Source organism: Micromys minutus (assembly GCF_963924665.1).
Source record: "Micromys minutus genome assembly, chromosome: X".
In the NCBI taxonomy this organism is placed as follows: Eukaryota; Metazoa; Chordata; class Mammalia; order Rodentia; family Muridae; genus Micromys; species Micromys minutus.
In genome coordinates this window covers 19649673-19675883 of record NC_137970.1, presented here as the reverse complement: position 1 = coordinate 19675883, position 26211 = coordinate 19649673, and the positions used below count along the sequence as shown (strand labels likewise).

At 43.1% G+C, this 26211-nt stretch overlaps 1 protein-coding gene across 2 annotated transcripts; it reads left to right on the top strand.

Moving 5' to 3' along the window:
• Positions 1-3915: 3915 nt before the first annotated feature.
• On the top strand, positions 3916-9416 carry TSPYL2 (TSPY like 2). 2 transcript variants are annotated; one of them, XM_080910009.1, is made up of 7 exons: positions 3916-4855; positions 5954-6031; positions 6141-6252; positions 6334-6479; positions 6610-6704; positions 6961-7604; positions 8756-9416. In XM_080910009.1, the coding sequence occupies exons 1-7, from the start codon at positions 4064-4066 to the stop codon at positions 8899-8901; spliced, it is 2013 nt and encodes a 670-aa protein (XP_080766135.1). In that variant the 5' UTR covers positions 3916-4063; the 3' UTR covers positions 8902-9416. The 2 variants fall into 2 exon arrangements, with proteins under 2 accessions (XP_080766135.1, XP_080766134.1); XM_080910008.1 differs by having other exon boundaries at positions 3936-4855; positions 6964-7604.
• Positions 9417-26211: the final 16795 nt, after the last annotated feature.

Sequence of the window (26211 nt, the reverse complement as noted above, 5' to 3'; positions counted from 1 at the left end):
AGCAAGCCAGTAGGTGACAGGCTGGGGAAAAGTCATGATCACCATACTAGGGCCAACAGCAGGGGAAGGGTGGGACCCATACAGAAGCCTTTTTTTTTTTTTAAAACCCCGAGCTTCAGTCCAGGCTCTTGAACTATCCATAACTGAGGCATTTTGTCAACACCTCCCCAGGGTTGGAGACGGGGTGAAGAACTGGAAAAGAGGCATTTCTAGTTTTGTGGGGCACGTCCCATGGCCTCCTCCACTTCTCCTTTTCCCATGCCCTCCCTGCCTTTCCTTCCCTTCCCTCTCCCATCTTTCTAAAATAACAAGTCACTAAATGAAAACAGACTGAACATGCAGGGTTTTTTAATAATAACAGCTGAGGAAACAGGCTTTCTCGCTTAAATGCCCCCACTTTTGACACTGTCAAGAAATGGGAAAGTTCTGTAAAATAGATTCCCGGAGATCTTATTGCCCCCTGGGCTCCCATTCACCCCTTTCCAAATCCTTTAGCAAGATTTGGATGTTTAGGAAATATTGGCTTAAGTCTCCAGACAAGAGGGACCAAATGGGGTGCTGTATTCCTTGGGGGCAAGGATGTTTAAATTGCTTTGTTGTGTGCAATGTTGTTTTTGGCTGACCTTGATCCAAAGCCCGATCTCCGATCCATCCCTACCATGTCCAGACTTCCCAGGTGTTTCTTGAGGCTCTGTTTAAGAAGCCGAGAGCATACAAAGAAGGGCCTCTATGATGTGCCCAGGAAGAGCAGAATAGGAGATGTGCTCCACTTTAGTCCCCACTAGGGATGATGTGGGTATATGCTGGCAGGGAAAGTCATCCATGAAGTAAGTATAGGGAGATAGTTGAACTCTCCAGAGTAGCTGGAGTCCAGACCATGGGGTCAGAGCTAAATTCACCCCCACAATTGTCTCTTGGGTTCACTCTAATCCCCCCAAATGAAAATTCTTTGGGGGGCCTTGGTAACCAATAGTTATACAAACTTCAAGGCACTGTGGAATTGAGTTCCTTCCTGCTTGACTTTTTTTTTTTTTTTTTTTTTTTTTTTTTTTGGTCCCTTCCTAGCTTCCCCTCCTTAGTTGGGCCCCAAGCATCCTTCCCAGAAGTTTTTTTCTCCATCCACTCTTACTTATTCCCATAGTGGAGCAGACTCCACACAAATTGCAAAGGTGGAAGGTCTCAAGCCTCATTTCCATGGACAGAGACCACTTTGGGCTTACTTCAAGGCCAGTTCTGTAGACTGGTGAGCCAAGATGGAACTGTTTGTCTAAGTTTGGGGCAGTAATCTCTCCCTTTCCTTCCTTGTAAGTTCCTGTCCTAAATGCCACCTCTACCCCAACATAGGCACTGAACTGAGGAAGTCTTGACTCAAAAGCAATGAAGGGGGCACTCTAGGCAGAGGGAATATTGACGACCCTGGTTGTGGAGTAACCCTGGAAAAGCAAGCCAGAGGAGCTGAGAAGCTGGGAATGTATGTTTGGGGTGGGGCTATTCTCTCAGTGATGATGATAGGAATGCCTTTCTGAGGGCTGGGTTGTAAAGAGCAAGGCGGGAGGGCAAATAGGGTAGACTCAGGAGTGTTTTCCTCTGTTTCCTTTTTCTAACTACCTGGATTCATCACTGGATTTTGTAAATGGAAAAAGTGAAATGAACAATGTTATATTGGATGTTCTCTCTCTCTCTGTGTCTCTGTCTCTGTCTCTGTCTCTCTCTCTCTCTCTGTGTGTGTGTGTGTGTGTGTGTGTGTGTGTGGTGTGGGGTCACGCACACAAGCATGCACATCTGTGTCTGTCTCTGATCTGTGTATGAGCACATTGAGAGGTATGATTGAATGAGATAGTGTGTGTCTCTGTGACTTTGTGTGGTTAAGAACCCCTGAGGAAAACTTGCCTAGTACACATATGTGAGCAAATTCATATATGTGAAATAAAGTATACACACACATACACACACACACACACAAAATGGAGAGGAGACAAAACTTAGTATCTGCCTGAAGCAGGAAATAGAGTGCTTAGGAGATGGAACCTGAAAATTTTTTATGTATATGTCAAGAGAGCCAACTCCCATCTCATAAGATTGTCTTCCCTTGACCCAGCTTCTGAGCACCAAGTAAGGAGAGAATACTGTAGAACCCCATCTCTTTCCAAAGTCTGGAGATTCAGTCCTCACTCAAAAATTCAAACTTGGAATTTCTTAAATTGGACCACCATGGAAATAGGAACTGGGAATGGAGGAGGGGTCAAATATGAAGGCAATGGGATTAAGAAATGGCCCCCCACAATGTAAAGGCTTTTAGAGGAACTACTCAGCCTAAACTAGAAGTTCTTAGGGTTCTATTGCATACAGGTGGGATTTTGTTCAGCTTTGACTAAACTCAGAAGGAAAGATAACATGAAGAAGCCCAAATCTAGGGGTTTACCCAACTGGCCTACTCCCTAGGCACTGAATTAATTTACTATTTATTTACTTATTCCTTCAGGTGCACAGAATTGAGCTGGCCCTATTCCTCAGTTCTTGGCACACTATATCATCATTGGTCCTTTCAAGGTCCTTTTATTATTTTGCTTTGTCCCCTTCATCACCCATCCCTGACTCCATCCTTCCCAACCCCACATAGGCACCACTCTTCTGTACTTAATGTGTGTCCTTCCAAACCACCATTCATGTGTTTATTTACTTATGTGTATCTGTGGAAAATATATGGTATTGTTGTGTTTTAATTTACATAAACAGTGTTGTACTATAAATCTTGTTCTGTTTCTTTTTTCACTCAACATTCTGTTTTTGCAAAACCCAGCCATGCTGCTATACATAGATCAAATTCATTCTAGTGGTCCATCTAAAACACATATCACATTTTATCCATTCTCCTGGTAATGGATTCTGAGGTTCCTTCCCTCTGCTACCACAGCAAGGCTGCAATGGGCAATTATCTCCTCTCCTTAGGAACGACTAATTTAGAGCAAACAAGCTCAAGATAGAGACAGTGATTTGGCTAGAGTCACAGTGGAAGTCACCTGCTATTTGGATTCTAGAACCAAAGCCAAAACTCCAGCATCATGCCTCATCAAAGAACAGCCATCTCTAATCACAAATAAAATAAAATAAAATAAAATATCAGGGTACAATTAATAGCAGCATTCATTTAGGAAAGGCTGGGAGGAGAGATAGTGTGTAGACAAAGAGAGTTTTAAAGTTCTAGAAAAATCTAGCAAATTAGTTGAATCACAGCCATTTTTTTTTTTTTTTTATGACGCAGAGGAAGTTCCTTTTTACATCTGTGATTGTTTCTGGAACCATTTTGCAGAGATGGAAAAAGCCTTGTCAAAACCTGACCACCAAAAGCAAAGGCCTCAGATAGTTAAATTACTTGCACATAAAGGCAGTCTGTGACCGAGGGGCTACAGCGCTCACCCCACGGGCATAAACTGGTGGGGGAAGGGACAGATTTTAAAAGTGCGTAGTTGTTCAAGGGAGCGGGGCGGGGAGAATGATAACGAGGCTCTCTGATTTCATTTGAGCACATCTCGTTCCCTGGTGCTTGCGCACTCCCAGCCACCCTCCCCCGGACGAGTCTTGTGGTCTTCAGAATCACTGGTACTTTTCCCATTGGATAAAACATTGCAAAAAATGAGGGTGAGGGGGTTCTTACCCTAGCTTTCCTCACAGCCAATCGCCCCGCAGTTTTCCTCTCATCACTGAGGGGGCAGTCAGCTTGATGATTGGTGGGCGCGAAGGGAGCCAATTAGAAAATGATGATGTGTAGTGTTGGCAACCGGATTGCGTGAGAGAAGGCAGGGGTTGAAGGAACGCTAACGCCAGCTCCAAGGCCTGCAGCCAATGGTGGGCAGAACAGACGCCATGCCAAGGAGTGGGCGGGGCCTCGGCGCCTAGCGCTGTGGGAGTGGAGCAGGCGCTGTGGGAGGGGACGTCAGAGCGAGGTGGTGAGCAGAGCTGGTCGCGTGAGGTGTGGCGGCTCTGCTTCAAGTGTGTGACTGGTGGCTACGGCCTTGCGGCCTTGTCTGAGAGCGGAAGAGCCAGTGCTTTGAGTGCGGTCACCATGGACCGCTCGGATGAGGGGCCTCCGGCCAAGACCCCCCGCCTGAGCAGCTTGGAACCCCGTCAGCGCGGCCTGCCGCCCCCGCCACCCCCACCACTCCTGCGACTGCCCCTGCCTCCACCCCAGCAGCGTCCGAGACCCCAGGAAGAAACCGAGGCTGCACAGGTGCTGGCTGACATGAGGGGGGTGGGCCCCACGCTGCCCCCACCACTGCCCTATGTCATTCTCGAGGAGGGGGGGATCCGTGCATATTTCACCCTGGGTGCTGAGAGTCCCGGCTGGGATACTGCCATCGAGTCAGGGTTCGGGGAGGCCTCTTCCACAGGGATCATGGAAACACTCCCGTCTTCAGAAACCTGTGGGGGAAGCCTGGAAATTGACTTTCAGGTTGCAGAGCCCAGCCTTGAGGAGAAGGCCCTAGAAACCTGTAGCTTAGGAGGGTGGGGGTCCCAGATGTTAGTTGGCCCGAAGAGGAAGGAGGAGGCTATCATCATAGTGGAAGATGAGGATGAGGATGAAAAGGAAAGAGTGAGGAGGGGGCAGCGGCGGCGGAGGAGAAGGAGGAGGAGGAGGAAGCTGAGGAAGGCGAAGGAGAGCCGAGAGAGGAGTGCCCAGAGGATGGAAAGCATACTGCAGGCCCTAGAGAGCATTCAAATGGACCTGGAGGCGGTGAACATCAAGGCAGGCAAGGCCTTCTTGCGTCTCAAACGCAAGTTCATCCAGATGCGAAGACCCTTTTTGGAACGCAGAGACCTCATCATCCAGCATATCCCAGGCTTCTGGGTCAAAGCAGTATCCTTCTCATCAGTATGCATGGGCCAAAAGCCCATGACTGAAGGGGAGATGTGCAGAAGAGAAACAAGGGGTGTGGGGGAGGGTCAGAGATGGGAATGAATCCCCATTAGAAGATTCTAGACAGCGGAAGAGGGATGGCAAGAGGGCAACATCGCATTTAAAACTAGACTGCAGATGGGAAAAGAGTAGCATCATAACATTTAAAAAGAAAATGGATCCCAGACAGTAAAAGAGGGAGGGGTAACAGAGAAGGCACATAGACCATAAACAGAACAGCAGATAGAGAAAGGAAGAGAGGAGGGGGAATCCAGGTGATGTACTAAACCACACAAGTCTAAGCCTGGGTCTCTGCTTAGATAGCTAGAAATTGCAAATCTGTCTACTGGCCTGTCCATTAGAGGGGAGAGGATAGAAATGGGATGGAACCCTGAAGAAAGAACACTTGGTTGAGGAGCTCGAGTGGTTAAATGAAGGGAAAGATAGAACAGGAAGAGTCCAATCCACGGTTGGTAACTGTTGACATCATCATCCCCAGGAAAACAACATGTATGTAACATTTGAAATACACAGGTTTAGCATTTTAGTAGAATTTATATAAACACTTGGCCCATGATAAAAAGTGTCACATGATCACAGGCTCTTTGCAGTCAGCCACAGGTATCATGTAGATACATAATTTTCATATCTAGACATGAGGCAACTGGGCCTCAGCACAGAGACCTCCAGAGGCACTCGTACATCATGTGGACACAGACTGTCAACACCCATACATGTAACATCATTTAAATATAGGCCTTCGGTAAACAAATACATCATTACTTAAACTTGGGCTTTCAGGTCCCAGACAGATAGTATTTTGTGAACATAAGTACAAGAATCACATAGACATGGTCAGAGACCCGTGGCATATAGACATACAGCAAATATGAACCATGGCAAGACTTGCTACCACTGAGGTTTAATTAACATTGCATAAACACCTCCTCCACATATATCACTCAAACACGGAAGGAACCCTTTTGCTTCAGCCTGTTTTGCTCTGGCCTTCCTGGCATTGAACAGTTAATCCTTGACCTAAACTGCTCCACTCATCAGTTCCTCAACCACCCCAAAATTTCAATCTTGATCAACCAACGTGATGAAGACATTTTCCGCTACTTGACCAATCTTCAGGTCAGACCAAGGATGAAAGCCAAGGAATCTGGTCTTTGGAGGTGAGGGGGGTGGGTGGGAAGGGCCCTGGAAGGGATAGATGCCACTATTACTCCCCCACCCTGAGCAGGTACAGGATCTCAGACATGTCTCCATGGGCTACAAAATGAAGCTGTACTTCCAAACAAACCCATACTTTACAAACATGGTGATCGTCAAGGAGTTCCAGCGCAACCGCTCAGGTAAGTGGTAGTCCCAGAATAAACCTGTGGCCCCTATATTATCATTTCCCCTCCCTTCTGCATCTCTTCCTCTTCTTCTAGGCCGGTTGGTGTCTCATTCTACTCCAATACGTTGGCACCGGGGCCAGGAACCCCAGACCTATAACCGCAGGAGCCATGACACCAGAGAAAGCTTCTTCAACTGGTTTTCCAACCACAGCCTCCCAGAAGCAGACAGAATTGCTGAGGTGAAGCCCCTTCTGGCGTTGCCAGGGAAGCCTTGCCAGAGTTGCCCCTGGGTGCCTGAGAAATTGTGAGTGGGTTCTAGGACTTATACTCATAGTCCTTTTCACTCTCTCCCTTCCCACCCCTCGACAGATCATCAAGAATGACCTGTGGGTTAACCCAGTGCGCTACTACATGAGAGGATGTGGCTACAGAACATGCAGAAAGAAGCAACTAGGAAAGGAAAGGTGATAAGAGAAATGGAGCCTGAGAGGTTTTGGGGGGTGCTGTTTTTAAATAGGGCAGAGACTAAGCTAGTGCCACACAGGGTTTATAAAGGCACACGGGACTATTGAGGTAATCCGATAAATACATTGTTTACAAATGAGCAGTGATACCCAGAAGTGGCAATGGGACTTTGCCCCATTCTTAGAAATCCTAGTACCCTACTGCCTTCTCAGTTCCTCCCATTAACCTTATACTAAGTTTTAAACTTCCCCACAGTAGAGCCAAGCATCAATATGAAATGGTGATCATGGAAGATGTTCATGACCATTATGCCATTGAAGACATTGTCAGTGAGATCTCAGAAACTGATGAGATCACTGACAATGAGACCAGTCATGACATCAAGATCTCTGACTTCATGGAGACCACCGACTACTTCGAGACCACTGATAATGAGGTAACCGATATCAATGAGGCCCTGTGCGACAGTGAGAATCCTGACCCCAGTGAGGGCTCCAACAAGATCGCTGACAACAAAAGAAGCATTGCCACAAGTCCAGATAACAACAGTGACGACCCAGAGGGAGAGAATACCTATGACAGTGAGGATTCCAACAGTGAGAAAGCTGATGGTGGCAACAAAACCCTAGAAGGTGACAACCAGCAGGTTACTAATATCCAAGACAGCAGTGATAGTGACAATGGAGATGAGGGTAGTGATGATGAAGATGATGATGGCAATGAGGGTGACAATGAGGGCAGTGATGATGATGACAGGGACATTAAATACTATAAGAATGGCTTTGAAGTCTTTGACAAGGCTCTGGATAACCGCCCCAACCAGGATGACTATGAGGAGAGGGTAGAAATCATCTCTGAAGACTCAGTTGAGGAAGAAGAGGAAGAGACCAGTGAGGAAGGTGAGATATAGGCCTCTCCCCCTTCCTTTCTCTTCTGAGAATACCCAGGCTTCTTTGGGCAACTGGTGGCAAGGTAAACAGAATATGTGTTCTCTACACTCAGAGAACAGGGCAGTTAATTTCACCTCAAGGAGAGGGAGAGCTAGGGAAAGGGGGTACCATTGATGTGGAGCTTTCTCCATGGTGTGGATTAGCGACACAATGTTTAGCAAGCCTTCCAAGATTTATCAGAGGACCCTTCACTCTTTCGGAAAGATACTTCTTGTGGAAGAGTTTGTTGATCAAATGTGTTAGGCAAATGATGCCTAAATATCCTCTACACATTCTAAGAATCCTGCCTTCAAAACCCCTATTTCACTTTTCAGAGCTCCACATTTCCCAGACCTCTTGACCATGAAACAGTTCTCCGTCCAACACTGTATACATTTGGGAAACTGTTTAGGGAAGATTGCACATGGAAATCTGAGGGATAAGGCAGTTTTTAAGTTGACTCCCAGGTTTAGTTCTGACCTGGAAGACTGGGAGAAGTGAGCCCCAGGGGTAGGTGGCAGGGATAGGAAAAACCAGCCACTTCTCAAGGTTTGGGCTCCTGGCAAACTTCCATTAAAGAAAGGAGCAAGGCACCAAGGGTGAAAGTGTGCAGCGAGGGAGGAGCCACGGACACATATTTTGGGGTAGGCTGGGGAAACTAAGGGACTTCTCAGTCCTATTTGCCTTCCATCTGACAGTATCTCTTTTCTCCCAGGTTGGGAGGCAGAGCTGCCTAACTCTGGAGTGGAGTGGGGGTGGGTAACTAGACTGAAGAAGGAGGACTAGAGTCTGGGTCACGCTAGGTGCAAAAAGTAACTGATAAGTATAAGGCCAAGGCCTTATTCAGAAAGAGAAGCACATTGAGGAGTGTGGGGCAGGAGAAAGGGGAATGTAGCCGGTTTGATCTGACAAAGATGAGTGCCCTACCCTCCCTCCCTCTTCTAACCTTGGGTCTGAACACAATCTGAGTGGCACTTTCTCTCCTCTCCCTCCCTCGCTGTCCCAAACAAAGGCACTGATGACTAGTGGTCCCAGGCCCTCAAAAGCCACAGGTATTTGTTCTGTTCACTTTTCAAGGGGCATCCAACCACCTGCCCCCCGTGTCCTTCTCTCCTTCACAGCTAGTGAGCTAAGCGAGGACAGCTATGAAGATGAACAAATCTATGAGGAAAGAAGTGAGGTGAACTCAGAAGATTCTGATATCCAGGAAGTGCTGCCGGTCCCAGATACTTGGGCCAGCCTGGGGGAGAAAGGGAAAGTCGGATAAACATCTTGCCCTTTAGGGCTCTCTCTATATACCCCTATACCCTATCCCATTTGCCCTCCTCTTCAGCTAGGGCTGTGCGGCCCCATATTGCACTTCCGGGGGGAGACCGACTTATTACACGGGTTTAAAGTTTATTTTTATGGTTTAGTAATTGCAGAGTTCTTATTTGGAAGTGGGCTTGCCCTCCCCTTCGGCCCTCCTCCACTGCAGGCTTCTGTGTGCTGCTAATCTTATTTATTGTGATGCCTTGGTCAGGGCCCCCTTCTTGTGAGCTTAGGCCCAAAGCCCCTCTCTCCGTGCTGCGTGGACATCCTATCACTAAGCGAGAAGGGCCTATGTGACCTTCGTCACAATTACACTGTGGCCTGGAGACTCTGCTATCACCCTCCAACCCCTTTCTTCCCCTTCCCCAGCCCTGACCGCTAGCCTGCCTGCCTCAGTGTCTTTGCAAGGCAGCTTCGCCTTTGTGGTATTCCTGCTCCCCAGAAGCCCCGCCCCTTTCCCGTGACCCTTGACGAGCCTAATAAAACTGAGCAAATTCAAAGTGCCTCTTAGAGTCTTTTGTCCGCCTCGTTGCGCCGTAGCTAAGCCAGCAGGAAACGCCCGGGCACGACGGTGGTACCAAATGGTCTCACTGGCCCAGTAGAGCTCCGCGAGACTGCAAAAGCCTTGCGTCAGACCAATGCGGACCATCCTAGCCAATGGCTGGACGAGATTGAGGGCGCCCCTCCACACACTCCGAGACCTAAGAAATCCAGCTAGGTAGAAAAGAGCTTCCCACGCCTTTTCTCTGGCGCATGCGCAGAGAGATCCTGCGGCCTAGACCGTCAATTTATTTGGTGATTCAGCTATTCATTTACAGTGCGTCAGACCATTTTTCAGGCCTAGTTCGAGCTGAGTTGGAGGAGCTATTTTTCTTGTTCATATATAGTTTAAAAAGAAAAAAAAAAGTCACGACAGCAGTCTAGACAGCACAACCGAGTCACGCAGAAGTCCTTGGGGGTGGGGTGGGATGCAGGTTTCCTTCCTGGCCCTGGGCCAGATATCCTCAGGGAGGCAGGAGAAAAGATGGCCTAGGTCATGGAGGTTGCATTGAAGATAACGGGAACTAGAAAAGAAATTACTGTGTAGCTGTGTGGTGAGATAGGCTCAGAGCTGGGCATCTGAAAGGCGAGTTTTAATCTAGGAGACCTTGGAAAGACTGGCGAGTACTAAACTTGAGATATAGTAACTTTACTACAGCAGACACCATATTGACTCGATTGTGATGATGACTAAGCTTTAAATATTTTTATTATTTAAGGTTCATTTATTTTTGCGTGTTGGGGGGGGTTGAGGGGTTGTCTGATGAATGTATATGCGGCGGTACCACTTGCATACCTGATGCCCATAGAGGTTAGAAGACATCAATCAGTCAGATCCTCTGGAACTGGAGTTAGAGATGGTTGTGAGCTACCATTTGAATGCTAAGAACCGAACTTGGAGCTTCTGCAAAAGCAGTAAACACTTGAATCTAATGAACATCGCTCCAGCCCCCTATTTAAATGTGTGTGTGTGCGTGTGTGTGTGTGTGTGTGTGTGTCTGTGTGTCTGTGTGTCTGTGTGTCTGTGTGTACATGTAGGATAGTGCAGGTATCCAAGAATGCAAAGAGGCGTCCAATGGTGCTCTAGGAACCAAACTTTGGAAAAGCAATGCATACTCTTAGCCATTAAGCCATCCTTTGAGCCCCAAAGGTGTATTTTAAGTAGATAGACTAATGGGTTTTTTTTCCAATATATTTCCCAAGCTGTACATTAAAAGTCTTTTTTTTTTTCCAGGACGGCATCTTCAAATTTGCCTTTAAAAAAAAAAAAAAAAAAAAAAAAAAAAAAAAAAAAAAGCCCTCTCCTGACTGTCAGGAGCATTGAAGGAGAGCAGGCTTATCTGTACCTCAGATGAGAGTGGCATGGGGTGAATTTAGAAATTTTTTTTTAAGTTTCTCCTTTTTAAGTTTTAGACTTGAGAAATACTGTAAAAAAATACTGTAAAAAATAGAGGAGTCTGAAGTGCCTCACAGCCAGTTTCCCTTATCATTTCACATTAGTCAATTAAAGAACCAATATCAGCACATTATGATTGTCCCAAGTCTGTATGTAATTAAGGTTTCCTTAGTTTTAACTCTGGTCCTTTTCTGTCTCTAGTTCTCATCCATTTAATCATCATATCTACTAAGTCTCCTCTTGGTTATGGCACTTTTTTTTTTTTTTGGAGTTTCCTTGTTTTTGATGCCTTGGAGTTGTCAGCACTGGAGAAGTATTTGGGAGAATGTCCTCTGTCTGAGAAGTAGCTGAGGCTTTCTACTTTTTAAAGGGCATAATGGGTTTGAGGGAGGAAAGACCACAAACATAACATACCCTTTTCATCACTTCCCATCAAAGGTCTGCAACTATCAATGTGACATCGTTTCTCTACCGTAAAGTTACTGTTGCTCCCTTGTCCATGCTCTGAAGAAAAGCTAAGTGCAGCCCATGCTTTAAAAAATGAGGAGTTACACTCCTCTTGCTTGAGAGAAAAGTAACTACATGGATTAATTGGAATTTTAATGCACAAGAACTCTTTCTGTTCAATAACAGCTTTTAGGATATTGGAATTGACAGCCTTTACTTATGGGAAGAGAGAGAATAAAAGAGTAGAGATGATGCCAGGTTACTGTGGGGTCCTTGACATGGGACCTTTCTTGTCCAGGCCTCTTCTTTGTTATGGTTTGAACGCTAGATCTTGGAAATAAATTTGCTTGTTCTTTTTTTTTTAAAACATGTTCTAGATAATGTTTTGGAGAGAAGATAAAGATTTTGATGATCCTGATTCTGACCTTGACTCATCAGAGTTAAGTAAACAGGACTGAGAGAAGGGAGGAATGCCTTAGCCAGGCATGGTGTTGCTCACCTGTAAGTAGTCAGAAGGCCAAGGCAACAAAATTGCTTGAGCCCAGAATTCAAGACCACCCTGAGCAACATAGCACACTCTATATTGTCTATCTTCCTCAAAAGGAAAAACAAGCTATTAAAAAAGAAGATAGGTGAACTCTTATCCAAGGTACCTCAAGACTAGAGTTTATAGAACAGGATCTTTTTTTTTCTTACCACTTTATTTTTTTTAAAAAAAGAGGGATACATATACAGATATTTAAAGGAATTTTGGCATAACATTATATGAATATTTTTGTCAGTACTTAGTTCTTTTAGAGGGTTGATAGCATGCATTGAAATCCCACTGGTTACCATAAGCATGAAGTACATGTAAGACAGAACGTAACATGGAAACAGATTTCTTGTTGGGTACAGATTAAGCATAATGATCATAGAACAGGATCTTAAGCTAAGGCATCTTTTAGAGAATGAGGACATATATCCCTGAACTGTCTAAAGCCAGTCCCAGTGAGCATGTGTGTATGAAGGGAAAGGAAGAGGAGACCTCAGGAGCAAAGTCCCTGGAGTGGACCAGCAAAAAAGTCAGCTTGGCAGGAATAACTGTCAGTCTAATAGGGAGCAAGCCTGGTGTAATCCCCTCATCCCCTCTAACAGGCCTCAGTCTTCCCAATTACTACTTTAGCCCAATTATTCTGAAAATTAGCTCAGGGGTAGCACCCTGTCCAAGATCTCAGGACAGAGTCTAGCTCTGAAGCTAGTCTTTGTTTTGGTTTGCTTTTCTTTTGCAATTAATCATTTTATTCTTTTACATTTCAAATGATATCCCCCTTCCTAGTTTCCCCTCCAAAAATCCCCCATTCCCCCATCCCCCTGCTTCTATGCAGGTGCTCTCCCACCCATCTACCCACCCTTGCTTCACCACCCTAGCATTCTCCTATGCTGGGGCCATTAAGCCTCCACAGGACTAAGGCCCTCCCCTCCCATTGATACCAGACAAGGCCATCCTCTGCCACATATACAGCTGGAGCCATGAGTCCCTCCATGTGTACTCTTTGGTTGGTGGTTTAGTCCCTGGGAGCTCTGGGGGGTCTGGTTGGTTGATACTGTTGTTCTTCCTATGGGGTTGCAAACTCCTTCAGCTCCTTCAGTCCTCCTAACTCCTCCATTGGGGACCCAGTGCTCAGTCTGATGATTGGCTGTGATCATCTACTTCTGTATTTGTCAAACTCTGGCAGAGCCTCTCAGGAGGACAGCTATACCAGGCTCCTGTCAGCAAGTCTTTGAAGTCTAGTCTTGTATCATGTTCCCCCTGAAAGTCAAATCCCCTACTCTTTATTCTGGGATTTGAGGCTCTTCTTTAGCCACCCTGCCCCAAAAGAACCGTGGTCTCCTGGGACACTTAAACACCCATTAGGGGTCTAATATGGTTGGTCAGAATGCTCACGCTCTGAGCTGAAGTATAGAACAAGAGAAAGTTCTTCACCCAGAGTGACATCTTGTCACCAGTATTCTCCTTTCTCAGCCTGTATTATCAAAAAGAAAGTTAGGATGTTTTTAAGGTCAAACCTAGCTCTAAAATATAGCATATAGCAAGCATCAGAAAACATGGGCATTATTAAGTAGGACTGTAAACAGAAACCAAGAGAATGAATAACGAAGAGTTCTGTGCTCCCCAGGGCCTGTTCTCATGTTGAAACTACTTGTTTTGGTAGACTTCACACTTTACAGTCCCGTGCAACAAAGGGTCCTGCCACTAGGTGTGAGGGTCCCAAGATCTTCTGGTGTCATCAAAGTGCCATTCATCTTTGTAGACAGAGTCAGATCAGCAGGGACAAAACTAGATTCAGGACTATCCTTCCTTAGATGACAAAATAAAAACAACAACAACAAAAAAAAAAACCCAGCATTTGTTCTGTCAAGTATTTGTTCAATACACATTTTATTGAGTACCAACTAAGTGCCTTATGCTAGAGTAATATGAATACAGCAAGGGAACAAAGAGAAAACATGGCTCTGTTCTGTTGGAGTGAAGAGATAAAATCCAGTTGTGGGGTCATTGATTTCTTTTGTGACCTACTGAAGCCTATAGACCTCACAAAAACATCTTTTAAAATCAGAAAAAAATACATCTAGAATTAAAAAGAAAGCCAACTATGGGAATATTAAAATACAAAATTGTGCTAGGGTCATATATGCATTGCTCATGAATCCATTATATCACAGGATGCTTTGGTTTAAAGACTACAATGATTATCATGGTTTCAGATTCATTTAATATTTATTTATGTATATGTGTAGATGGCCCTGTGCTATGCAAAGGTGTGTGTCAGACGAAGATAACTGGTCCCCTGGAGAAGGGGTTACAGGCAACTGACATTCATGCTGGCAACTAAACTCAGGTCCTCTACAAGAGCAGCACTTGTAACCACGGAGTTAGCTCCCCAGATCCCTATCATCATGATCTTTAAACACTGATTATTTATTTCAGAGATTACATATTTGAAAGAGCTGAAACTATATACTGTGATGGACAAATCTCTCTGATTGCTACTGGTAAGAAGCATCAATATTACTATTAATGTCACAGTGAGTTACATCCTTTACTGAAAACATACTAAATTTTGCTAAACAGAGAGGGAAAATAAAGATGCAAATGCATTTGTATCCAAGTTATTCTGTCCTGTCCCCAAGCTATACCCCCAGACTCTCCTGGAGGATCTGTGCTCCCCAAATTTAAAATTGGCTAATAGAAAACAAGCCTTCCTGTATTCCCTTCCTTCCTAAATACCTTTCCTTTAGAAAACAGAGAGCTGGATTTCAGTCTAAGTAATTAGTGCTGCAGTTTCAGCCAGTAAGCTTGCCTCATTGGAAGGCAGCTATGCTCGCCACTATACTAATAATGCCTCATTGAGTTTGCCTCTTTAGGCCATGGCTTCTTTTACTTGAACACTGACCCCTTATACCCCTATTTAAAAAGTGAAATACAATCTGTTGGGTATAAATGGCTCATACCTTTAATCCCAGCACTCAGAAGTCAGCGAGGCAGGCCTGGTTTACATGGCTAGTCATACTGTGGGCTACAAGGAAGGATCACCTTAGTCTCCGTGGTTTACACGGTGAGTCAGCCAGGGATACAAAGTAAGATCACCTTATTCTCCATGGATGGAATTAGGAACAGTGATTACCAGGAAAGAGAAAAACCCAGCTCATTAACTCCTACAAGTGGGTGTGGAGCTATAGGAAAACTGGAAGCAGAGTCACAATGTCTTTTAGTAAAACGGTGTTAAGGGCAGTGTCGCTACAGAAAGAAAGATGTCACAAAAGTAATAATTCTATTCAGTGATTTGTCTTAGCCTGGTTTAGGGTTTCCTACGTGTTCACAAGCCACCACCACCACCCCATCCCCGGAAGCCCAGTCCACTGAACCTGCAAAAGGACTGAGGAGTAATCCTTTCCTGGCCCGTGTTGTTAACGGAAGGGCTTGGCTCAGAAGCCAATCATACCCTTGAGAGGGTGGAGTTTTCCTCGAAGCTTCCAATTCCAACCAATCTCAGGGAAGACAGGAGGGCACTCCTCCAATGGGAGCTGAGGGGCCTCGGTTGTGGTGGAGCATCGCTACCCTGCCAGGGTTCGGCGGAGCGTTCCGTGAAGCGGCCGTGTGTCTGCGAGATCTTGCTTGTGGGCCAGGTATCCATTCTTCTGTGGCAGCTGTAGAACCTACGGAAACTAGAGGTATCCCAAGAGAAGCAGTAAAGACGGGGTGGTGGGTAAGAAAACGGCGGGAGGGGAGAAAACGCCCAGAATGCGTGTGGGGAGGGACCGGGCGGGCTTTTACCTGGGCGGCCTTTTGATTCTAGGTCCGTGGGTGGTGGAGGATCCTTTGCGTAGCAAGGAAGGCGAATGCTCCTGCATCCTCTCCAGACGAAATCCAGGTGAGTAGTAGTACCCTCTTGAACCCACCACCCGTGCCCACCCTCTGTGAGCCTCCTCATCTCGGTCTCTGGGGAAGAGATTTCGTGCAGGTCTGCTGCTCACGTGATTGTCTGTGTTCTAGTCTTGACTCCATATCTGCCTCTACCCAACATTTTCTGTCTCTCTGAGACTTACTAAGATATCCCAGACTCAGGAGGCCTAATTCTTACCTGACCCCTTGAAACCAGCTATGAAACTTTGAAGTATCCAATTTATTCATTTGGGTCTCAGTTTCATCATCTGTCAAATGGGGGTTTTGCTCTCCACTTGAGCCAATGCGCATGCCTGGTCCCTAAAATTTTTTTCAATAAATAATGATGATTGTGATTGAAAGAATATTGATTCTCTTAGTCTCTGACTTTTTTTTCCACCCTTGTCTGTCTCTGACCCTCTCCCCATTGGATCTTTTTTGAATGCTTTTGTCCTCTCTCTTTCTACACTCAACCTAACTCTTTCCTGTCCCTAATATGGTTGGAGGTGCAATATTTATAACAATGAGAGTGGCCCAAAGGTAAGGCACAAAACTGGAGCCCAGTCTCACTGAGGAAAGAGCTCTTTGCTCCTTGGCCTTCTCTGCTTAGGTATAGACTCTAAGGATGAGGAGAAAAGTATATTAAAAACTACTTTTCCCATAGCTTTGATAGTGGTACATGCCTATATTCACAGCATTCAGGAGGATTGCCTCAAGTTCAAGACCAGCCTCAGCTACATAGTGAATCTGAAGTAAACCTGGCTTACAATGTAAAATACTGTTTTGGTCTTTCCACTCATCCCCACAAAACATTTTTTCTTTTCAAGAAAGGGTTTTGCTATGTAACAGCCCTGGCTGTCCTGCAACTCACTCTGCAGAGCAGGCTGGCCTTGAACTCACAGAGAACCACTGCTTGTCTTTGTTGGAATTAAAAGACAGGCACCACCACCAGGACCACAAGACAGTTTGATAGCCATTATGTAATTTTGGACACCACAGATAGTTCAATGACCTTCTAATTATATCCCCACGTAGCCCTGGGCATCTTTTCTGTCCTCATCCTTCTGCATCAGACCTTTTGAAACTTACTGTCAAGTATCACAAATCTCTTCCCATTCCTAGCCTAACTTTTCAGTATTCTTGCTATACCTTTGTCATTCTGACAACTATAGATCCAATATTCTATTTTTCATAATGTATAGTTTGTCTCCTTCACTGTTTTTTTAATGAAGAGCATAAAAAAATAGACTCTGTATATTCAGTCCTCCCCCAGCTGATAATGATGCTTTAATTGTAAGATAATGGAGAAAATTTTATTTTTGTATGCTTATTTGTTTTTGTTTTTTAAGGCAGGGGTTCTCTGTGTACAGCACTGGCTGCTCTGGAACTCACTTTGTAAACTAGGCTGGCCTCGAACTGTCTCGCCAGTGCTTGGGGCTGAAGAAATATTTATAACAAAACAGTATGCACTTCAATACATAAATGCTTTGATATGACTTCACTAAAAGAAATAATTTTACACATTCATGTATGTGACTTGTGCATGTGACAACTACATGTGTATTGATTTAATGGTGACTCAGAAAACACAGGCAGGATTCATTTTCATAAATGATGAGTAATTTTTCATAAAGTTCTAAACAAAAGAATGTGTAAATGTCTCTCTGTACAGCTGCTAGATTTCTAGAAAAGCGGATATAAATGAATATCCTGTTCATAACTCCTCTAGCCTTACCTCCTACCACTCAGCTCCCTTACTTCATTTTACCTATAATAGCCTCCTTAAGGTTATTTGAATGAATTAGGCACACTTATGCCTGGAGGGTGTTGTATTAGGCCTTTCCTTCCCTTTAGAAGAATCTTCCCCAAATTATCCAGAGGTCTCATTCCCTCACTTCAGGTTTCTGTTCAGTTGTCATTGTCTTGTTGAGGTCTACCATGACGATCCTGCTTAAAAATCCATCCAAGTCCGAACACTAACCCAACTTTATTGGTTCCCATTGCATTCCATTGTCTTACATACTACAGTTATGTGTTGCTTAACAATAGGAATATAGCCCAAGGAAAGTATCATCATGTAATTGTGTCATTGTTCAAAATATAGTGTTTACTCAAACTAAGACCTTTGTGATATCACCAGACAATACAATTTTATGAGATGAACATTTAAGCAGGCCATTGTTGACCAAAACTTTATATTTATACAGTATGTTATTTACTTCTGTTGTGTTTGTAGTTTGTCATCTAATTATCCACTCAATTATAAACTCTAGAAAAGGGAAAGTGTTTTTGTCTTTTTTTTTTTTTTTTTTTTTTTTTTTTTACTTACTGAATAGTTTGGTGGATCAGTCTAAAGTTGTATGGATGTGGTACAAGTCTTTGTTATGTGGTGCCATCTGGTGCACTGCAGAACGTTGGGCATCTCTGGTAGATGCCCACTAATGTCACTAATGCTTTCCAATGATCGTGCCAGTTAGAAATCCCTGCCCCACCCCAATCACTCTTTGAGTTGAACAGTGAACACTCTTGCCCATCCTTGCAGCCTTCTGATACTCCACTATGTGAGGGGTGGGAGTAGCTATCCTTGATTCTAATTGCCCTTTCCTTGCATTTTCTTTCTTTCCTTCTTAACCCCGTTTTTGTTTTCTGATTACTCCAGTGCTGGGGAGTGAACCCATAGTCTCTCATACTGAGCTGGCACTCCGCCACTGTGGCCCTGTTTTCAGAAATATTTTTTGTAGATTTATTCATTTTTTATATGTATGAGTGTTTAGCCATTATGTATGTATATGCACTGTATGTGTGCCTGGTGCATAAAAAGATCAGAAGAGAGCATCGGGCCCCTGGATCTGGGGTTATGGATGGTTGTGAGTCACCATATAGGTGCTGGGAATTGAATCTAGGTCTTCTGAAATAGTAGCAGGTGCTTTCAACCTCTGAGCCATCTCTACAGCCCTGTGTTTTCTTTCTTTTTTTGTTTTTTTGTTTTTTGTTGTTGTTGTTGTTGTTTTGTTTTGTTTTTTTTCCAAGATAAGGTTTCTCTCTGTAACCCTGGCTGTCCTGGAACTCACTCTGTAGATCAGGCTAGCCTGGAACTCAGATCCACTTGTTTCTGCCTCCTGAGTGCTGGGATTGAAGGCTTGCACCACCATCCCCTGGCTGCGTTTTTATATTTTTAAAAAGATATATTTCTTTTTCATGGGTTTTGCTGGCATGTGCATGCACTTCCCACAGAGGCCAGAAGAGGGCGAAGTAGTCCCTAGACTGGAGTTACAGGTGGTTTGCAAGAGCAGCAAGTGCTCTTAAACGCTGAGCCATCTCTCCAGCCTGTGTTTCCAGGATTTTTAAACTTTCAAATTTTTAAACTTTTTGGAAGAGTTTCAATATGTACTTCAGTCAAATTGCCTAAACTAGACAACATTGTCATTCAGTCATGTTTCCTCATCTGGAACAGTTCTATTAGACTTTCCTGTCTTTCAATACTTTTTGTATTTGTTTTTGTTTTACTTTTTTTAAAACAGTGTCTCTCTAATGGGCCTAGTTGTCCTAGAACTCACTATGTAGAACAGGCTGGCCTCAAACTCCCAGAGATTGACCTGCCTCTGCCTCCTTAGTGCTGTGATTAAAGACATGTGCCACCACTGCCAGCTGAAGTATCCTGGCCAGTTCCTTTATAGAATTCAGGTTTGTGTAAGTTTTGTTGTGATTACATTAGTTTTAAGTTCTGCATTTTGGACATGAGTGCCAGAAGATATATGTGTTGTTACATCAGGAAGGACATGATAACATTTTGCCCTAATATTCATATATCGCTGGGAGCTAGCCCGGCCTGAAATGGTTAGAAGTAGGATAAATTAAAAAAAAAAAAAAAAAACAAACAAAAAAAACTGATGGTCTCAGAGGTAACTTTAAAGATTGATGGTCTCTAGCCTTCTAGCTCTCCAACTATACTGAATGCTTGCTGATAGCTTCTAAAATATCCTAAAAATTTTCTTGCTTATTCTGTGGTTAAAAACCACTGGCTTGGGCGATTAACACCTGTTGCCTAGCAGCAGGGGAAATTGCTCCCTTCTCTGTCCAGGCAGCCAGAAGCTTCTCTTGCTAGGCTGGTTAACTCTTTGTAAACCAGAGAGGAAGGAAAGGAAAAGAATTAAGATGCGTTATATAGGCAGATATGCACAGATACACATACATGCATACATACATACATTTAATTTCTCATTCACATTCTTATTTACACATCAACACATTCACATCTTGTTGGGCCCAACCACCTGTCTCATACACTCCACACTCATTCATGCATGCTTACATACACACATATACCTACATACATATATACAAGCAAACAGATACATACATTTGGATGGATGAATGGATGGATGGATGGATGGATGGATGGATGGATGGATGGATGGATGAATAGGGCAGAGTCCCCCAAACCAAACCATCCAACCAACAATTTTATTTTTTTTCTCTGGCCCTTTTATACCTTCTTAGACAAAAATCAGTTCTTTAGAAAATTACCTCACAGACAAAACGTTGCATAAAATGGGAGTTACAGAAGGATGTTGATATTAAGTTCAATGCTCGCTGTAAGTTCAGAGCAATGTTTTACACAGCCTCGCCTTATCATAGTGCACACCTGTGACTTTATCCTCGACCTGAATGTTTTTCCTTGAACACAAATTTGTCCCAAGCCTATTTCTCTTTTTAGTGTAATTATGAAAGCTCATTGTATTTCTTATTATGCCTTTACTTACTACTGTGGGGAGTGGGTACATTCTATTCTTGATTCTAACTTTATTATATCTTTCTAGTGAAGCAACTAAGACCATCTCTTAAAACTTTCCTCCTAAGACTATTTGAATAAAATCAGGAATTCTATAGGATCATTAGCTCATCTAAACCGCATTAATTCATGAAAGTTCATCTTTATGTTAATCTGCAGAAAATGTGGTCAATAGGGTGAGCTGATGCCCACAGATTATATTAATTTAATAATGAGAGGGAAGACATACCAGCTGCAAGAAGCAGTCCTGAGATGAAGTCTCTTTGGAACCTTGCCATTGAGTTCACCCATTGTAGACCACTGCAAGAATGGTGGGCCACCTCCAGGAAGGCCACTGGGTAGCATCAGCCTATCCTAGATGGCTCCTGACATTTTTTTTTTTTTTTTTTTTTTTTTTTGCTTTGACTATTTGTCCAATGTAATGTCTGCCAGGTTCCTTCACCATAGTTACATTTCTATGCTGCATCACAGTGTTTTGGCCACAAACTGAAGCTACTGCACTGGTCTCATAAGATTAATCATCTAGTGACATCATACACATTGGTTTGTATAAGTACATGCTGATAAAAGTGAATGCTTGAGAAAAGCATCACCATGAACAAGACTGACTTCATCTGAACTCAGCAGCTAAGCAGGGTCAGGGACTGGTTAGAAAAAAAAATGTTGATGTATATCATTGCCAGGCTAGCTCAGTTGGCAGGACATAATAAGACTCTTTAAAATGAACAGTGAGTTTCATAGAATGCATCTGCTGTTAAACAACACATTACTGTACTTCTGTTGCATTTATTTATCTTCATTTATTGTGTGTATGAGTACACAAATGCCACACACATATGTGAGGTTCAAAGGACAGCTTATAGGAATCAGTTCCTTCTGTACCCAGTGAGTACTCTGAGGATCGAACTCAGGTTATGAGGCTTGGCAGCAAACACATTGACCCAATAAAGCCCTCATGCTGGACCCAAACTCTATGTGGTTGGTTTTGTGTTTGTTGCCAAGGATGGCATCCAGGAATGATGAGCACTGCCCCAAACCTGTGGGGAGTTTTCTGTATAATTAATAAGTGATTTCTTTCTATTAAGATACTATACTCCATTTCAAATCTTAAACTGTCCATTGCCCCTCTACGTTAGTTGTACATACACATGACAAACAGCTGCCCCTGACATTCCTCATTTCTAGAAAAATTGACCACATGAACTCTCACTTCCCTTCCTCCCTGGTAGTGTAATTCAGAACCTGGCACATGCTGGTAAGGAGCCTTTCTACAATGTTAGTCACTGCCACCCACTTTTCCCCTTCCAGGCTCACATTTTATTATCCTCATAGATGGTCTTTCTCAGTTCTCACTTCTGTGCCCCACTCTCCTCTCATCCAGAGTGACAATTTCATCCCTTCTCTCTGCTGAATCTCCAAGATTTGGTCCTCATCCTCACACCTGTTGCTTAACTAAAATGTAAAACTCTCAGGAAAAAAAATGTCCATCACTCATGAGGCTGAGGCATGAGAACCATCAGTTCCAGGCAAAGTCTGGGTACAACAGTCTGGGCAAGATCCTGTCTCACACAAAGGAGGAAAGGAGGTCCCTAGATCCCCACCATCTGCCATATGCCATGTGGATTCATTTACCATGTCTTCTCTATTATTATGTATTAATCATTTCTGCTGTCATTAGAATCTTATCTTTTCACTTTAATTTTTTTAAAAAAACCTATATTCTCTCTCTGTTTTTTCTCCCAAGACTCACTTTGCAGCTCTAACTGTTCTGGAACTCACTTGAGATCCCCCTCTGTCTACCAAGGGCTGGAATTAAAGGTGTGTACCACTATGCCTGGCAAAAGCCTCATATTGTCTTAAGGACACCTCTCCACCAGTTTTATCTTCTATATAAAACAACATTAATACACAAATGTTTTATTATTACTTCCTATCTTTTCTGTCCCATATTTCTGGTGCTGAAAATTGAACCATCTCAAACACTAAGCATATGCTATACCACAAAGCTACAGCACCTGCCTACTTCCATCTTCTTTGTTACAACTTTATGGAGATATATTTTCCATACCATAAAATTTAACGTTTTGAAGGCTATTCAGTGGTTGTAGTATATTCATGATGATACTCAACAATCACCATTATCAGTCTTTGAACCTTTATATCCTCGTCTCCTGCTAAAGATGCTTCATATACTTTATTAGTTAGTCCCTTATATTTCCCTCCTTGCCCCCTTCTTGCCCCTGTAGTCCATGTAAATGATTCCATGTAGCCAAGCATGTGGTATGTGCCTTTAGTCCTAGCACATGGGATGTGGAAACAGGCAGACCTTTGTGAGTTCAAGAACAGCCTGGTCTACATAGCAAGCTCCAAGCCAGCCAAGTCTATATATGACTGTCTCAAAAAAAATGATGCCATGTAATATACTGCATTGGCTTCCTTCACTTAAAAATAATGTTTTCCAGGGACTAAGGAGATGGCTCAGTCAGTAAAGTGCTTGCTGAACAAGCATGAGGACCTGAGTTCAACCCCAAGAACCCATGTTAAAAATAAAAACCCAGGCACTGTGGCACACACTTGTATTCTGTCCACTGGGAAAGGAAAGATAGGCTGAGCCATGGAACCCAGTAATGGCTTGGCCAGCCTAGCTTACTTGTCAATCCAGACCAGTGAAAGACCCTATCTCAAAAATGAGGTGAGTGGCACCTAAACTAAGACACACAAGATTGACCTTTGGTCTCCATGTGCACATACACAAGAAATGTTTTCCAAGTTTATCTGTGTTGTTGTATATGTTATTTAATTTTATTACAAAATAATATTCTACTGTATGGATATTCTGTGTTTTGTTTATCCATTGGTCAGTTGATAAGCATTTCAGTTGTTTTTATATTTTTGCAGGTTTTCTTGAATGTCTGTGTGGAAGTGTTGATGTGGATATGTTTTCTTCTCTCCTAAATAGAATGACTGTGTCTCGTGGCATCTATATTTAACTTTTTTGAGAAAAAATTGTTTGCACAGGTTGCCTCTACCAGTTTGCATTCCCACTAACAATGTAAGCACATGCCAATTTCTCCACATCCTCAACAGCACATTTTTTTGCCTTTTTGTTTTTGTTTTGCCTTTGATTATAGATATTCTAGTAAACATAAAATAGTATCTCTTGATGGTTTTGATTTTCATTTTGTGATAATGCTTTGAATACCCTTTTGTCCATTTATTCTCTATCTGTGTATAATCATTAAAGAAATGTCTGTTTAAATCCTTTGTCATTTTTAATTGGGTTATTTATTATTTTCATAATCTTGAGGTATGAGAGGTAGAAGAGCCTTGTCAAAATAAGAATTGCAAATACTTTGTCCTGTTCTATGGGATGTCCTTTGTTTTCTTCATTGTGTCCTCCCCCCCCCCCCCCCCCCCAAGACAAGGTCTTTCTGTGTAGCCCTGGCTGTCCTGGAATTTGCTCTATAGACGAGGCTGGCCTTGAACTCAGAGGTCTGCCTGCCTCTGCCTTGAAAGTGCTAGGACCAAAGGTGTGTTCCACCACTGCCCAGCTTCACTGCGTCCTTTGATAAACAGAATTTTTACATTTTGATGAAATCCAATTAATCTCTTTTTCCATTTATCATTTGGGTTTTTGGTATGATCCAATAAATTATTGTCTTAACTCAGTATCATAAAGATGGGTTTCTGTGTTTTCTTCTATGCTTTAGCTCTTCGTATTTAGGTTGATGACCTATTTGACTTAATTTTTCTGTTTAGTGTGAAGTAGGGTTCTATCTTAATCTATTTTGTGTTACTACAACAGAATGCTGGAAACTGGGTAATTTGTAAAGAAAAAAAATCGGTTGCTCACAGTTCTTGAGGCCAGGAAGTTCAAAACCAAGGGGCCTCATCTGGTGGACACCTTGCTGTCAGAACAGACAACGTGGCATGATAGGAACAGGTCTCTTTCTCTTCTTAGAAAGTCACACATCTGCTCATGGGGCCCCACTGTCAAGCCTTACCACATTCTGATTACCTTACAATGGCCTTGTTTCCAAACAGTGTCAGTATAGAGGAGTAAGTTTCCAACACATGAACTTCTGAAGGACACATTCATACAATAATGGGTACATGTTCTTTCCTATGATAGAGATATCTAATTGTCTTGGCACCTTTTGTTGAAAAGGAAAGAATTTTCCCCATTACATTGTCTTGACAACTTTGTCAAGTCAATGGACTATATTTTGTCAATATAAAGATTACTGTCTAGACTTGGAATGTCATTTATCTGTATGGTTTATCACAATACAAGGCACTGTCTTTGTTACTTGCTATATTAGAGTAGCATGTTTGTAATTTTAAAAAAAGGAGTCCTCCAGTTTTGTACTTTTAAAAACTTATTTTGGCTATTGAAGGCCCTTACTTTAGCATATGAATTTCTCTATCACCTTATAATTTTCTTTTTAATGTTGATTTCTGTGTGTTGTTTCTATGCCCTTGCATTTTAGCACATTGCAGTTTATCCATTTGTTCTAGATTTTCCAGGGGGTGTTGAAATTTAATTGTGGGTTGAGAATGTTTAATCTCTTGCTTATTTGTTTTTAAGACAGCTTCCTTCTGTGTATTCCTCACTGAGCTAGAATTACTAGATAGATCAGGATGTTCTTGAACTTGTACAGATCCTTCTGCTGCTGCCCCCAAATGCTGTGATTATAGGCATGGACCACTATGCCTGGCTAGAATAGATTTTCAAAATATTCCCTAATAGGAGACAGAGGATCTCTGTGAGTTTGATGTCAGCCTGGTCTGCATAGTGAGTTTCAGGACAGCCAGGGATACATGATGAGCCCCTGTCTCAAAAAAAGTACTTATTCCCCAATGGTCCTCTAGATTGTATTAAAATTAATTGTGATATCCCTTTTTTTCATCTCTGATCTTAATAAATTCTCATACTTCTTGTCTTTAGTTTGGCTAGAAGTTTACTGCTGTTTTTTCTTTCTTTCTTTTAAGAACTCTTTATTTCCTTGATTCCTTCTGTTGTTCTTTTTTTTATTAATTTAATTATTTTATGTACATGAGTACACTGTAGCTGTTTTCTCAGACACACCAGAAGAGGGCATCAGACCCCATTACAGATGGTTGTGAGCCACCATGTGGTTGCTGGGATTTGAACTCATGACCTCTGGAAGAGCAGATAGTGCTGTTAACCTCTGAGCCATCTTTCCAGCCCCCTTCTATTGTTCTTTAGTCTCCATTTCACTAACTTCTGCCATTACCTTTTTAAAGGTGTGTGCGTGTTTGTGTCCTCAAGCCTGAGTATAGATGTCTGTGGAGCCCAGAGAACTCAGGTCTCCCTGGAGTTGCAGATGGTTGTGAGCCATCCTGAGTGAGTTCTGGGAAGCAAACTTGAGTTCTCTGCAAGAGCAGCAGTGGCTCCTAACTCCTCAGCCACACCCTTAGCCATGTCTATCCTAATCTTTATCATATCCTATATTCTATAGCTTTGGAGTTTGTCTTGTTATTGTTTTGCTAAGACCCTGAGATGAATCTTTATACTTGATGTCTTTTTGATTTATAGCACTCATAGCTATTAACTTCCTCTTAGAAGTTTTTCCATTTCCAAAGGGTTCTGCTAAGTTAATATGTGTACATCTGTGGGGTTTGTTCATTTGGCTGCATGTGC

What these genes read in the sequence shown, in the direction of transcription:
- TSPYL2 (XM_080910009.1), top strand. Translation starts at nt 4,064, where the DNA reads ATGGACCGCTCGGATGAGGGGCCTCCGGCCAAGACCCCCCGCCTGAGC. An exon ending in CAGGCTTCTGGGTCAAAGCA is followed by an intron (nt 4,856 to 5,953) that starts GTATCCTTCTCA and finishes TCCACTCATCAG; the next exon opens with TTCCTCAACCACCCCAAAAT. An exon ending in GCTACTTGACCAATCTTCAG is followed by an intron (nt 6,032 to 6,140) that starts GTCAGACCAAGG and finishes CACCCTGAGCAG; the next exon opens with GTACAGGATCTCAGACATGT.